Source organism: Rhea pennata, chromosome 2 (genome assembly GCF_028389875.1).
Source record: "Rhea pennata isolate bPtePen1 chromosome 2, bPtePen1.pri, whole genome shotgun sequence".
NCBI classification, from domain to species: Eukaryota; Metazoa; Chordata; class Aves; order Rheiformes; family Rheidae; genus Rhea; species Rhea pennata.
The window spans coordinates 57,887,798-57,902,851 of NC_084664.1; the positions used below are offsets into that span (position 1 = coordinate 57,887,798).

Genomic DNA, 15,054 nt, shown 5'->3' on the forward strand with positions numbered 1-15,054 from the left:
CTGATTTTTCTCTGGACTTCTTTTTGTCTGCCTTCTTCAATCATATCTATTTCCCTACTCTGCTCCAGGTAAACAACGTGGTAAACTGGACATCAATTTCTGTGATGATTTTTTTTATTATTCTCACCAAACCCAAGAGTGGTATCTCTATGCTATTTCACTGTTCACGTGGCTTCCAATTTCAGATATTTAATATTTGACTGTTTAAATAGTTCTACTCCTTAGTATAAAATAATGTCTTTTTTTTCTCATGAACCTTCCTTCTGTGCTATGAGTAGTTAATCTGAGAGTGATAACAAAAGTACCTTTGTCTTTTCAGTTGAAAACACACTATATTCACAAACAGCTGTCAGATGGAAATCCGGTCTCTTTTCATGCTTTCTGAGTGGGCCAGAGTTTTTCTTCATACTAGTCCTGGCCCCAGAAGTAATCCCGTAGGATACTGTAACGCATCCTTCTTCTAAAGACTGCACTGTAGTTATGTCACGGTCACCCACACCAGGCTTTTTGATGCTAGGTCACTTGCCTGTTCTTTTATCTAACTTGCCTCAGCAATCCTTTTCACACCTTCTGCTTTTGCATTTTTAGTTCATTGCCTGTTTGTAAATGTAGAACCACAGGCGGAAATGTGAAAAAAAGCCCAGTTTTTGCATAGAAATCTAGATGCCCTAAACCAATAAAATCAGTCACAGACATTCATTTGGAGATCCGAGGGATGCTAACTTGAAACACTTCTTTTGTGTGTGTTTTCATAGTGAATTAGTGACAGTGTGGGTTTTTTTAACAATTAAGAATTTGTGGTCTTTGCCATAACATTTGTGCAGAGAGCAGTACTATAGTGTCGTGGTTATCTTAGAGATATTTACAACTTGCTAATCATACTCAGAATTCTGTATTCATCTCAAAAAAGCCCTATTTTCTCTTAATTAGAAGGTAAATACATTTATTTAGGAGAAGCTTCTCAGAAAGTTGAATAACTGTTTTTGTGCAGAACCTGCTGAAGCCCACAAGGAAGATGGTCCTGGTTGGCCCGGGTCTTCAGAAGCTGTGAATTGATTCCTGACTGTCACAAGGAATTCCATTAACTTAGTGCTTATTTAGAACTGCAGCTTTGGGGCAGGAATGTCATTTTTCATGTCTTGTAATTAACCTTTCTTTCTGTTCTCCAGTACCCCTCATATTCTAGCCTGCACTGCTAAACAGAGCCAGGCATAAAACTTGCATGTATTTCTACACTGTATTGTGCAGGCAGACTCAAGCCCATTGCACCCACTCTCCGTGCAAACATGAACTTGCTTTTCTTGTGCTTCAAGCTAACTGATGTGATTGCTGCAACACTGAGCTTGGCAAATACACACTGCCTACCATCAGGGCTGATTAATTCAGGCTTGGCAGTGCCTTGATTGCTTTTGCATGATCTGGCAAGCTTGGCCACGGGTAGAGCAAGCTCCCTTTGCCTACACTATACTGTGTGGGTATATGCCTGAACTCTTCCCTTCTATTTATATAGGGTAAACCAGAAATCACATAGCCATCACCATTCATGTGTTAACTCAAGCATGTCAGAGAATGCAGGGTTTGGGGTTTTTTTTTCCATTTTTTTGCCTGAATAAACTCAAGAAAAACTAAGAATTTCACAACTTCAGCTCTCCTTTCCTCCTCAGAGAGCTTGGTCAGTTTTCCTAGCCTGGTTTTGTTAGGAGCTGTGCCTTGGGCAACTGCCCTGTCTATCTGTCAGGCAGTTTCCTAATCAGTTTAGAACCTATTTGACAGGAAGGTAATGTCTCAAAGATATTAAAGATATTCATAAAAGCTTTGTGAAACCCTTGGTTGAGTAAAGGACAGATATGCAGGTGAGTGCCTCAGTGAGGACAGGCTGGTGAACTCAAGTTATCTGTTCTGCTTGCTTGTCAACTGGCCAGTTAGCGTGAGTGAGCTGACAGGTCCGTCACAGACACATGCTGTGAACCAGCTCTAACATCTTGCTCAGTAGCTAGAGGATGTAAGAGAGAGCTGTGAATGCTCAGGGGAGGTGCAAGAGAAAAACTGGAGATACTCCAAAGAGTGAGAAGTGCCAGGAGAGATATGTAGAAGGAACTGGAGTTATTACAGTGGAGTAATGTAGGATCATCAGAGACAGATCTGTAGGAAACAAAGCTTCATTAATTCTGCTACATATAGAATAACTTGTTTTAATTAAAGTGTTTTTAAAGAATGTGACAAATTGCTTTGAGTTGCATTTGGATGCCAACCAGCTCCTAACATGGATTTAGGCACACACTGTGGGTCCTTACAGAAGTAGTGGAGAAAAGTAGTCACAGCATCTAAGCAGGAGGTCTGCAAATGGCCATTACTCCTCTTCGCTAACTGATTGTAGCTCTGGGGAATATGTGGCTTGAATACTCTTTTATCTCTTGAACTTAAATGTTTCAACTCTTGTAGCAGGTAACCTGCATATGGTCCAGTGTCTGTTCTGTTGAAGGGAGTCAGAAGCATTGAGCTTGTTTCTGTCCTTGCTGCTGACCCAAATGGGCCAGTCATGTGGGTTTGCCATTTCTCTGCACTTGAGGAGGAAGGAATTTAGAAAACCATTTGGACAACTATCTTGAAGGGCCCTGATTGTTGCTAAATGCTGAACAATCCTCCCTTGAAAAAATGAGATCCGGTAGAGCACCTCGGAGTGGGCTTCCAGCAGCATCCACTTGCTCTTGAAATTTGGATCATAACTTCTTTGCCTCAGTTTCCATCTGAAGAGAAGAGTCCTTGTTTGTAATCAACTTGAAATCCATTTGATGTATACTAATGCCCTGAGCTGCTTTGAAATTCTCAGATGAAAGGCACCATAGAAAACCAAAGCATTTAATGTTACATTACACTATAAATTTTAATTGCCAGCAATATCTTACTTTAAATAAATTATCTTTTCATGAAAAAATTTCAAGCACTATTGTAAATCTTCTGGACAAGAATGATATTAAAATAAATATGCAGCTGAAATCATTTTATAAGACCATTTCTTTATGTGAAAAGGCTATGTTACTTATGCCTTCTATACTTAAGTAAACTTTGATTTTCCTATTAATTAAGTTTGATGTATGACTGTACCATATAGAAGCCTGTCTAAACAGCTGGTTAATTATTTATTAAGGGTCAGGAGGAACTAGAAGATTAAAGGCAAACTGAAGTGAAGGAGAAAAAAAAACATTCTCCTTAACTGAGCTTCTACAGCAACCTTTTTCTTTTCCTTTTTTTAAAAAAAAAAAGTTCCTGCTTTGTATTTACCTTAATCTTAGCTTTCTATCTTTTACTAGGATATTTTCTCAAGTTCTTTTGAGAAGCTCAGTGGTGATATCACAAGGGTTGAGAGAAGAAATGGGTCTCTCACAGCTCCCCTTCCTCTTCCCTTCTCTGGATCTCATATTGTCTAGCACATCTTTCATAATTGCAGCTTGGTCTGAGGGAAAGGCAAGTGTTCTGTTTTTATAGAAATGATTTTTTTTTCTTTCCTTAAGGCCCAGTCAGTCTTTTGCAACACTGCAGATTCAATTTGTCCAGTGATGGAAGGCTTGCACAAAAATCTCTGTAGTGTTGCCACCTTGCATGTGGTAGAGTAGAAAAGGGTAAAATCCACACTGTCTGAGAGCCTGTTGGCCCACAGGGAAGCATCAGCATGGACACTGATTTTGTCTTTTGTAATGGCTAACAGCTCCCAGCAAGTAATGAATGTCCTCATCTCTCTTATTCCAGCCACACTGGAATGTCACTGTGAAGTATCACTCAGATCTTTTCTACCCCTCCTTATTTCTCAGTACATTTTATTCAGGCTTTGGGAAGGTAAAGAAGAGCAAGTGCTGAAATTCCCAAGCTAACCTATTTTGTTAGTAAAAATTCATTCATTAAAAGAATTCATTCATTAAAAGTCTGCTTGCAGAGCAGACTTGGTTTTGGGAAATCACTTTTTTTCTTCTTTAAGTAGAAAAGGCATTTCTCTTTGTCAAATTCTATTCCTGGAATATTTTGAAATTTAAAAGTTTCATTTGTCTATTGAAAATTATTTTTTTATTTCAAAATGTTAGCTAAGTGTTACATTAAAAATGCGAAAAAATGAAAATGAAAGATTTGAAGTGATCTGATCTGAATGCATATATGGGTAGGAGAGGAATATCAAGTTTGGCAGTTTGCCCCAACTTGAGACAGGAATATTTTTCAAAATCTCAAAATAATAAGCAGGATGAGAAAAATCCTAGTGTGTCCACTCTTTGTGAAAAAACTATGTATTTAGTAACAGGAATATAATAAGGTAAATTCAGTATCTGTGTCCAACAGAAGAAAGCTTTTTGCATTGTGTCTCATGAATTACATTACAGAAAAAACAAACTAGAAAGTGGAGTTCTTTAATCATATTGGAAAGATTCATAATCAAAAAATCAAAATGTTTCTTAGACTGCAAAACAGCAATGCAAAGGTCCAGGTCTGCTGTATGCGATGTTCCCAGGGGAGGATCAGAGCTGTCAGTTGCAGTGGCAATAAAAGTTGAAGGTGCTCAATGGTTGGCAAAACCAGACCTAAAATACACCGTCAAACAATTGATCGCATTTGTGAATTTTATCACATAGATTTCTGAGTTTACGCAGCTCAGACAGCTCATTCCAGGACGCAGGGATTATTCGCTACACTGCAGCACAGCGTAAACCCAAGTGCACAGCTTCTGGTCCTGACATGGCAAGTCCACACAGCTCCACACTGGGGACTACCTGTTTGCAGTCAGCTCCAGGATATCTGCAACGCGCTTCATTGCACAGTGTACACATTCCTGCATGCTTACCAATGCCTCAGAGATGAGCAGTCTCTCTTGAGCTTAAATTCCCCAGGCAGACTAGAAAATATGGGTCTCCTGCACAATAAGTCAGTTATTGTGGCTTCAGAGTTCTTAGTTAGCCATTGTAGGAAAATAAGCGGTCATTTGGCTTGTGTTTTTATGGCCCTCTTGTCTGGCAGATGACTAAATATACGGATTTTCCTCTGTAGCTTGACTAGTTTGTTTCAACACATGGCAAAGCTATGAAAAGCAAACATAAAATCATGCAGTGTATAAAACTTCAACAATTCATAGGTTTACAAACTGTCCTCTCCCCTCCCACACACAGACACTCAGCTTTTCCAGTAGCTTTCACTGAGAAATCAAAACCTTTTGACAAAAATGCTCTTCTGCTGGCTTAAAAAACAAACCACATGCATCAGATTGAGTTGATCCATAAGGAGGTAATCATAAACTGGAGCCGATTCACACAATCATATATTGTCTTACAGAAGGTAAGAAAGTAAAAAATGTTAAATACACTAAACAACTTAAGTGGAGCTGGGACCTAGAGGACTCTGATTCTGTTGCTGTCTCTGCTGCTTGTTTTCCAGACGACACTAGACAAGTTATTTTACCTCTGTACCTAAGTTTTCTCATTTGCCAAATGATGCAATAGTACTGATCTCCACTGCAAGCTGCATTCAGATCTGCTGGTGGAAAACACTAAGATCTGGGAATCACAAAATGTAGAGGCTTGTAATAATTCAACCATTCAATCATTCAAGTCGTTTGTACCTCAGTCTGCGTCTACTCTGTAGTCATTGGCCAGAACTGGGGCAGAATTTGCCAGCAGCTGTACAGGCCTGCATATTTTATGTATTGTACCAGCAAGAGTAGCTAAACTTTGCAAGCAGCGCAGTTACTGATGGTTAGTCATGTTTGCACTGGCCATATTTCCCTGGGGCTCTCCCAGAGGAGGATAATTGTATGTTATGGTCCAAGAAGCTGATAGCTTTGTGAGCAGAGGAGGCTGCCCTGGCACTCTGACATACTCGTTCTCCTCTCCTTCCCTAAATACCTACATTCATGAAAGGGGACTTCTTTGATATCAGTAAAATGACATGCAGAGATTTCTTGTTGTAGAAAGACCATCTACTCTATTAATCTCCTTACTAGTTAAGGAGAGAGAGTTGGAAATCAGGTTTCCATTTCCTGCTGGATCTGTGGCATGCAGAAAACCCACAACATGGAGACTAATGTTCCTGCAATGCCTCTGTGCAGCAGACGTCCCAGAGCCATATTTGCCCTGTTCAATATCTTCAGAAATAATCTCTGCTAGAGCACAGCTGATGTGCAGGAAGCTGCTTCAGCAACTTCTGCATGGTTCTTCATACACATGCAGTTCTGCAAGGGCTCATGAAGTTGGACATAGCGCCATGCAAACACAGTTGTAACTGTTCCTCTGTGTGAGTATTTACATGGAGCCATTGGGTGTTTAAATGAAGGAATCATCCTGGAAGGAGATGTTTGATAGATTGTGTTGCAGAAAAAAAATGAAGCAAAGCTCTTCTTTTCCATTATCTACATTATTCTTGCCAGACTTCTCCAGATAAAGTAGAACTGCCTGCAGCCTTCCTGAGAAAAGCATGTTTTTTACTTCTGTGAAAATCTTGTCTTTTAAGCTTTCCTGAAGGTAACCAGAGTTTAAGGAAGATGAAATGGCATTTTTAGTGAAAATACAATATTAGCTAGGTTGAAGACAAAGAAAATACTTTTGAAAGATTTGATTAGTTTAAATTAAGAAGCAATGAGGTTTGCATTATCTCATTGTTTTTCCCTTGCTGGTAAATTAAGCCTTAGGAATGGTTTGAGGTTTAATTGTTAGCTCCAGGTACAAGTGCTTTGGTGTAGTGGGTCATTACCATACACTTTCTCATTTGCTGCCCTGGTGAGACAGGAAAGAATCAGTTCATTATATCAGAAGGACGTGTGTGGATCCAGAGCAAGTTCTCTGGTAGAATGCCAATGTGATGAAAGCAGAAGAGGTGGGATAAGGTCTCAGTGTGACATAGGAAATTGCACCATACAAGTGACCTGTCATTAAATCTTTGTCACCCCAGGAATCCAACACCATAGAATTTTTCCTATTAGAGGCATATATAAAAAAAGGAAAAAGAAAAAGGGTCAACAGTAATCTTGTTACTTCTTCTAGTGGAATTCTCCTTCAGGACTAGTTTAGGAATTACTTTATCTTCATTCTTTTTACGCTGAGACTTTGTGAACTTTCTTTCTTCTGGCCTTTGTAAGAGCCATTCTTTTTGTATTAAGGAAACCTGAGCTCATCAGATTCCTGAAGCAAAAAGGCGGCATGCTGGAATGCTACAGCATCCACCTCTGAGCCTGCGGATGTGCAGAGCAAGTTTGCCACAACATCAAATGACACTGTGGTGCAGAGGCTGTCCGCAAACTTTGCAGATGCAAGCCAGATAAACAAAACAGCATTAGTTATCACAGCCTGCATGACTGGCCTTCCTGACGGTAGGTCACTCGGTGTCATTGCACTAGGCTGTTCAAAAGTTTTGTCACTGTGCACCCCAGTTAAATATGCATACCAAACTAGACAAAGACATTTGTTAATGAAGGCTGATAGAAGGTGCAGATTTGATCTGCTGCCAAGGTTCTATAAGGATGATCTGATATATTGCTAGGTTATTGCTCTGTAGATGCTACTCATCACAGGACATGTTGATCACTGCGGTGAATCAACACAAGGATATGTGCTGCTAACATATGAACAGACACCTCTGCTGCACACTGTCAGTTTTGCATAAAATTCATAGTGTACAGGGCCAGGTGGGATTGCAGTAACCATCTGGTCTCCTTTTTTTGTGAAATGCATGTTCTTTGAACTTCTTTTACATTACTACAAACCCAAAATACAGTCTTTTTTGGGGGGGCGAGGGGGGGGGGAAATAGTCTTCAGTTAAAAAGTGCTAGTGATGTTGAATTCACCAGGATCAAAAATTAGGAATCATCACATTTCCCTCTCCATCACAAGATTGGGAAAAAAAAAAAAAGAATAGATTTTGAGTTCTTTGAATCTGTGTTTTCTGGGCCATTAGGATGCTCAGAGACTCTTCAGGAGCATGAATGCTGTAATTGTCCTTTGAAATAAGGTATGGAACCAGTGAAGCCTGGTTTCCTATACATTTGTGCCTCAGGATGGAATTCCCTGGTGTCTAACAAGGTGTGGGTTGGGAGTGATGCCTTTCCTATTACTGGGCCATTTTAAATATTTTCCCCTTTGTAGATTCTCTGGTATAAAATAATGGTTGAGATCAGGGCTCACCTCCTCCTCTGTGGAAGGACTAATAGGGTTTCTGACTGGATCAACTGACTAAGCATCATTCTCCCTCAGGACAACTGTCAAGGGCAGGAACTCTGTGCTGTAGTGTAACCTCATTTATTCAGTTCCTCTTTTGGATAGCCAAAAGTTCACCTGTATGATTAAACAGTCAGAACCTTTGAAACAATGCATCAGAGTGCATAAATTTGTCTTATAAGTGAAAACAAGTTTTCAGTAGTCTTGTGAAAGGAAAATGCCATTTTCAAATACAGTGTGAACCATATTATATTCAGTTCTTGTAAGCCCTTTAAATGATTTTTCAGCCAGCTGCATCAAGAAGGGTACACTTAAGCCCAACTGACCTGTTTGAGTGAGACAAGGTTTGCAAGATTTTTAATCTTTTTAATCCCATCAAGTGCTTCCTTTACTCAGGCTTTAGATTTTCTTATACCATGAGCCATGGTTACCAAAGCATCCTCTATAGAATGATAAAACAAAACCCATCTGTGACCACAGGGCAGGCAAGAGAGGGTTGGATACCGGCAGAGAAAGACACTCAAGGTTCATATGGAGTTAAACAGGATAGGTTTAGTAAAGGACTTACACTACAAGATGCATGGGGAGCCCTAGGAACTGCAAAGAAGAGTAACCAATGGGAAGCTGCTGGAGGCACAGGCCAGACACCCAGGTAAGACTCAACTCATTGTTCATAAGGGCTCCTTCAATCTACTAGAATTATTTTCTTATCTCAGCTGTGCTAACCTTGAGCAGCTTCTGCCTGGGAAGCAGCTAGACATTGTTGACAAACTGGAAGATGCATGCCAGGCCCAGGTGGGAATTCAGTCAGTGTGTAGTTTTATACACTGGGGCTGGTACCACAGACTCTGCCAGTCACTGACTCCTCGCCACATCTTGCACAGGTGTTCTCACTAACCCATCTTTCTCTTATCTGCATAGATTACAATTTTGTCGAGGTATGCTGTTCTCTATATGAATCCAAGCAAGGATTGTCATGTAAGGTACAGTTGTGTTGGTCCAACCCATTAAGAGAGCCATGGAAGAAAAGGTTGTTCTTGGTCATGTGTTACTCTGCTGCTATATGATAAGGCCTAGAGTAAATTAAACTTCCTGTGAGCAATCTGCAGCTGGAGGAAAATGTATTGCTTAGCTGCTGCTATAGCGTAAGGATTTGTCTATCTGTGTACTCGGATATGGTAAATATGCAGAGTCCTGCTGAGGAGACTGTGCCTGTTATTTTGCAAGAGGCTGTTGTGAAAACAGGCTGTTTAAGGGGCACCTGCAGCCTCCAGAAGGCAAGGGAATTAGCTGGTTAGTGTGGAAACTCCTGCAGATGGGTCAAAGAGTAGGATTATTAAAAGCAGAAAGCAGGTGCACACAATGTCCTTTTTGAGTGGCTGAGTGGTGTGGATAGGCAGGCCAATGGGAGCAGCTCTCCTGTTTATTAATTCTGTCTCTCATTTCACCATTTCCTGTTCATTAACCCCTTCCCTCCCTTCCCCTCTTTGCTGGGAGTGCATTACATGGACTCAGTCCTTGTCTCAGAAAAAGAAGGATATTGTAAGAAAGGGCAAGAATGGGTCTTCGTGTTCCCCACTCCTACCAAGTTATCCTTTCCTGCTAGAAAGAAATTGAAGAAGCACTTGACATGTGCTTGGAAAGATAAACGGTTTTAAGTCAGGTTTAAGGAAGGTATGTGCCCTCCAGTCAGGATTTACCCCTGTGCTGCTTATTCTGTCAGGAAAACTTGTTTTTTCTGATGACCATCTTGCCCACCTCTAATTCTCACTCAGTCTAAATCCTTCAGGAAGAAGTATACACAAGAGTCTGGTTTCATTTTAACTGGCTTTTGTGAGGGCAGTAATTTGTTTCTGATAGGTGTTCTTAAGTTTGGAGACTTTTTTAAGTGGGGCCGCTATGCTTGGCAATAGCAGCGGTAGTTTCATAGACTGTACAGTTATCCTATGAGCATAATAGCAAACACCTCCCTTTGGCAGGTATCCTCTGGCTTTTCACAGCATGCGTATCTCAGCTTTCTCTTAGACCAGTGCTCCACTGGACCAGAGGGAGGTTATTATCATTATAGCCTATGATCCCTGGCCCTGTCCAGAATGGATGAAGGCCAAAGGACCTGCTTTTAAACCATTTTCAGGTCACAGAGTCAGGTGCAGTAAGTCTCTAGAAGATACCAAGACTGGGTGTGAGGAGGAAGGGGTAGGGGGCTGGAGAGCTCTGCTCCCTCCTTCTCAGGATGGAGGAGCAGCCACGTGGAAGCCTACGAAGTACTGTGTTTGCTGAGAGTTACAGAGTCACCATATACAGAATTAAGAGTCATATACTGCTTTTTTATAGCTTTTTAAATCTCTTTTATTGCTAGGGGATGGAAGTGGCAATGTTTTGTTAATTATTTTATCTCCTTTAACCAGACCAATTGGCACTGGATTTCCTATCCAATGTAGTCCCATCAAAAGGCCTGGCACAATGTAACCACATCAAGCCTCCAATCTGAATAGGCCCTGACATGTCCTAGAGGGCTTGAAGTGCAAGGCCAGACCAATGGACCATACAACATAGAGTTGCCCTGCACACATTTGTTTAGGCTGGCCCACTGGACTTAGTCGTCTCACACAGGAACTCTGCATGGTTTAATACAATTCTGCCATAAAGCACTGGTTCAAATCAAACTTCCCATTAACTGCTACCATAACATGTGCTTATGATTGTAAACACCTTGATCCAGATGCACTCACCTTTCACGTCAGCTTCACATTATTGCCTGGAATCCCCCAAAGCCATGTAGAGGTATAAAGTGATGTGAATAACAAGGAGAAAACCTGATCCTGTTCACACATTCAGGCAATTTCTTAGCAGGAATAGAGTTCCAAAATCAGTGGAACTTTTCTTGGCAATTTACTTTCAACTTTACTTAATGCCAAATGGTTGCTGCTTCTTCAGCTCTGCGCTGTTGAGTAGCCATGGGATGGGCATCTGGTGAGGAGCACTCAGTGCTCAGAATATTTTCATTCAGTATTCACTTTCAAAACATATGAAGGGAAAAGAAGTTGGGTGCAAGGGGCAGGGAAGGTGAAGAGCAAAACCCAAAAAGCTGATATGCATTATTTAGGACAAACAGATTTGATTATAGATCCTGAAGGTGCTATAAAACTGATGGATTACAGGCTCAGTGTTTCTGGGATTTTAGCTGTCTGGCTTCCACTGTGCTTGCATTGTGTCAACTCCCCCTCTTTTCATTGCCTTTTGCTGGAAACCTTGCACTGGAGCACAAGTGAAGTGAAGCAGGTCCTAACTAGACCCAACAGCTGCCTTTTGTTGCCGATGTGGAAACAGCTGTAAGGGGGTAATATAATCACTCTTCTGTTAGCAGTCAGCTGCATACCATAAGCACCTTTCCTGGATGCAAGGGATGTGGAGGCAGCTCCTATGGTGATGTAAATGCTAATTGGGCCCACAGCATGCTATTTTGTGCCCCATTTGACAGACTAAGCACTTGTTGTACAGTCCCATGAGCATAAAGTTGACTGAACGGATATTCTGCACCGCCTTTATTACAACGAGTCTCATGTTTCATTCATTGGCAGGAGGGATCGTTGCACTGCTCCCTGTTGTGGAAGGAACGGTTTCTTGGGATTTTGATCTGTTTCTCATCTTTTGTGCAGTAAAACTTTACTGCGATGTCAGGCAGCTTAGGCTTGCAGTGGTCACACCGGGGATGTGGTGTTTTTTCTTTTTCTTTCCTACAAATAAACAAGTTTTGGATGGGAATTGGGGGTTGCATTTTTACAAAAAATAAGTTCTCCTGGACTCGTATAAGTTCTGTTTTTTTTCCTGAGGCTATTGATTTAAAACTAGATTTGATGGAAGAATATCTACTAAGTAATAGAAAAATACAGCAGAATATTATCACGTCATAGATTGTAAAGAAAATGGGGTATTATTTGAAGGTACTTGAAACGGGAATGGGAGTTGTAATTTTTAGAGCGCAAAAACAATAGAAGAGTATGTTATACCAAAGATAGCAGAGCATCGCTATTAGGAAAGTGATCTCAGGATGATTTGCTTGAGATTTAGTTAACTGATTTTTATATGTGTTCGTAATCACAACAATGACTCATTACTCTTTTAAAGTACTTTAAAGCTCCACCTCAGAAAGGGTTGTAACTAGTTATAAAATGGATACAGTGATTCACCAAATATTTTTTGCAGCTGTTTTGAAACAGATCATGCACCTTCTGCTGAGGTGGAGTACAGTATTGATGTAGCTAAACTTGGTGTTTGATGGAGTTGATCTGTATCAGAGCATTCAACTAAAGATCACAGGAAGTGAATGTTGAGAGCGTTCCTTGGTTTTGTACATGAGAACATGCAGCATGCCAGCTTCCAAAGCCACTAGTTAGTACGGCGGCTGCAGGAGATGGATCAAAAAAAGATCCATTACATATCAGTGAGAGATGTGAGGGATGGTGTTAGCTAAAATAACAAAGAGAAGAGATAAATAAATTGCAAGTACCTGAGTCAGGAACAAAGAACAACTGCTACCTGTATTAAGTTCCTGTGCTGAGTGTCCTGAGTTATACTTCATTTACTCTGTGTTTTTGTATCCCAGGTTCAGGTTCAGTGGTCGTATTCTTGGCCTTGCTCTAATTCATCAGTACCTCCTTGACGCTTTCTTCACAAGGCCGTTCTACAAAGCACTACTAAGGCTGTAAGTATAAGCATGCAACCAAGAAGAAATGAAGATCAAGCAGTGAGTTGTACGTAGATACCGGCCCTTGTGGAGTCACTTGGAGCATTCTTACCTTCCAGTTTTTTACATTCTTGCTTGGTTGGTCTGCAGTGGAAAACAAAAGGCCAAAGGCCTTATTAATTTTTCTTGATTTTTCTCCACTTGCCCTTCATGAATACTGACTATGTTGATAACAGTGGTTAATAAGTAAGTTTGACATTTTGAAACACGCTTTTGAAAGCATTGGCCCATAATTCCAAAGAGTACTACTGATGAAAAGTTATCAAAGCAATTAAAATTATATATGAAAAACTGAAATGATCTTTGATGGAACAGATATTGTTCTTTCATCTTAAAATGATTTTTTTCTCATATTAAGAAAATATACAATGTCTTTTTCCTCACCATTGGGATAAATTTTCATTCTAAACTCAAATTGGGCTATTTAGGAATGCTAATGTATATATAAACCAATGAATGCTTCTTACTGGTCTTTTATTGGTCTTTTACACTAACAACCAGAAGTTATTGCTAATGTATTAAGTTTTTTGTCAACTTTATAAGGTTAATATTTTAATTGATCCTCTGTTCCTCTTTAATTAACAGACTGCAATAAGGTAAAGCATATAAAATTTGCAGCAAAGAAAAAACATGAACAATAAATCAAAAGGCAATTGAATAACAAATAGCAGAATAAAGTTTAATTGAAATAGTTAGTCAATTTGGATGAATCCAAGCTAGCAAAGATATTTCTGTTAACAGTCTTTAGAGTTCTTCAATGTGTATTTCATTTTCTTTTTTTAAATGAGTATTACTGAGATCCAAACAATCAAGTCTGTGTTGTATCTGAGCTGGCCAGTCCTGGAAACAGCCAGAAACTAGAGTCCTCCCTGCATCCTTATGCCACTTTAGGGGGATTTTAAACCAGACAGCTCATAACATCCACCTGCCCTCTCAGCAAGCAATGCTAGCTCCTCCAAAATGTAGGCTGCCTGGTCTGCCTTCTGTCAGTCTTGTGAGCTCACCTCAAGGGTGACAGATGCCTGGAAGCAGCCAGGCACAGCATGGTGGGGCCTATCAGCACTGATGGTAAGCATGTGCTCTGAAGTGCAGGGCATCCAGAAGACTCACCTAAAATCAAGCCCCAGGACTGTCTTCCAAAGGCAAATAGTGCAGACAGCCAACAGACTTGGCCTTGAGCCCAGCCATGCAAAGCAGACAGTGGCAAAACTGTTGCAGAACTGTTTCAAGAGGGTCTGTGGAACAGGCTTTGATGTTAACAAAGCCAAGAAAACATGAGCTTTATTTTGGGTCTTTATCATAAATTTGTTCATATTCTGAGTAGTCATAAGTCATCTTTAGCTACATCTTTTTGTCTTGCTTCACAATCAGGCCATGCGATTTAAGCGACTTGGAGTACCTGGATGAAGAGTTTCATCAGAGTTTGCAGTGGATGAAGGATAACAACATCACAGATATCCTGGATCTCACCTTCACAGTGAACGAGGAGGTGTTTGGACAGGTGAGCACACATACACAAAACATCTGAAGAAGAAGCTGACGGAGTTGAGCATGATGAACACCATTCTGTCAGAACAGATTCTTTAGCCTTTGAATAACATTTTCTTCTCCTATATTCTGTTTTTTCAAATCACCTGTTTCATTGCAGATGGCTATTCCTAGTTTCTATAATGTAAAATACCAGCCCCAGCTCCCCTGCAGGCCTATTGAGGCACACACTGATGAACATGAGGAATTCCCTGAAGTGGAGCAGAGCTCTTCTCTCCAGGGTGTCGTTCACACAGATGTGGCATTCGGTGAATGCTAGCAATGTAATTTAAAGCTGATGAGGCTGAAAGGATGGAGGTCGGGACGGAAGAAAAACATTCAGCAGGTGGTGAAAGACGTGGCAACTCATCGCTATTTTGTCAGATATTTTCCTATTACGTTCTGTGTCTCTTCCCCTACCTTGCACCTAGGTAACCTCTTCATATGTACATCCACTTATAATGCTTTTTGCCATGTATCTCTGCATTAGTCAGACAGATGGTTCCCTTTAGCCTAGCTGATATGGATAACTATGGCTTTAAGGAGGGAACAACCCTGGCTTCAGTGCAGGTTAGAGACCAGAATACATACCAGGGT

General features: G+C 40.6%; 1 protein-coding gene across 1 annotated transcript in view; it reads left to right on the plus strand.

The window, feature by feature from the left end:
- Window positions 1–15,054, plus strand: part of HECW1 (HECT, C2 and WW domain containing E3 ubiquitin protein ligase 1) — a 177,678-nt gene that overhangs the window by 148,481 nt on the left and 14,143 nt on the right. The window contains exons 22-23 of the mRNA XM_062567920.1: window positions 12,790–12,888; window positions 14,302–14,431. Of these exons, the coding sequence (XP_062423904.1) occupies window positions 12,790–12,888; window positions 14,302–14,431 (229 nt within the window). The remainder of the gene's footprint in view (window positions 1–12,789; window positions 12,889–14,301; window positions 14,432–15,054) is intronic.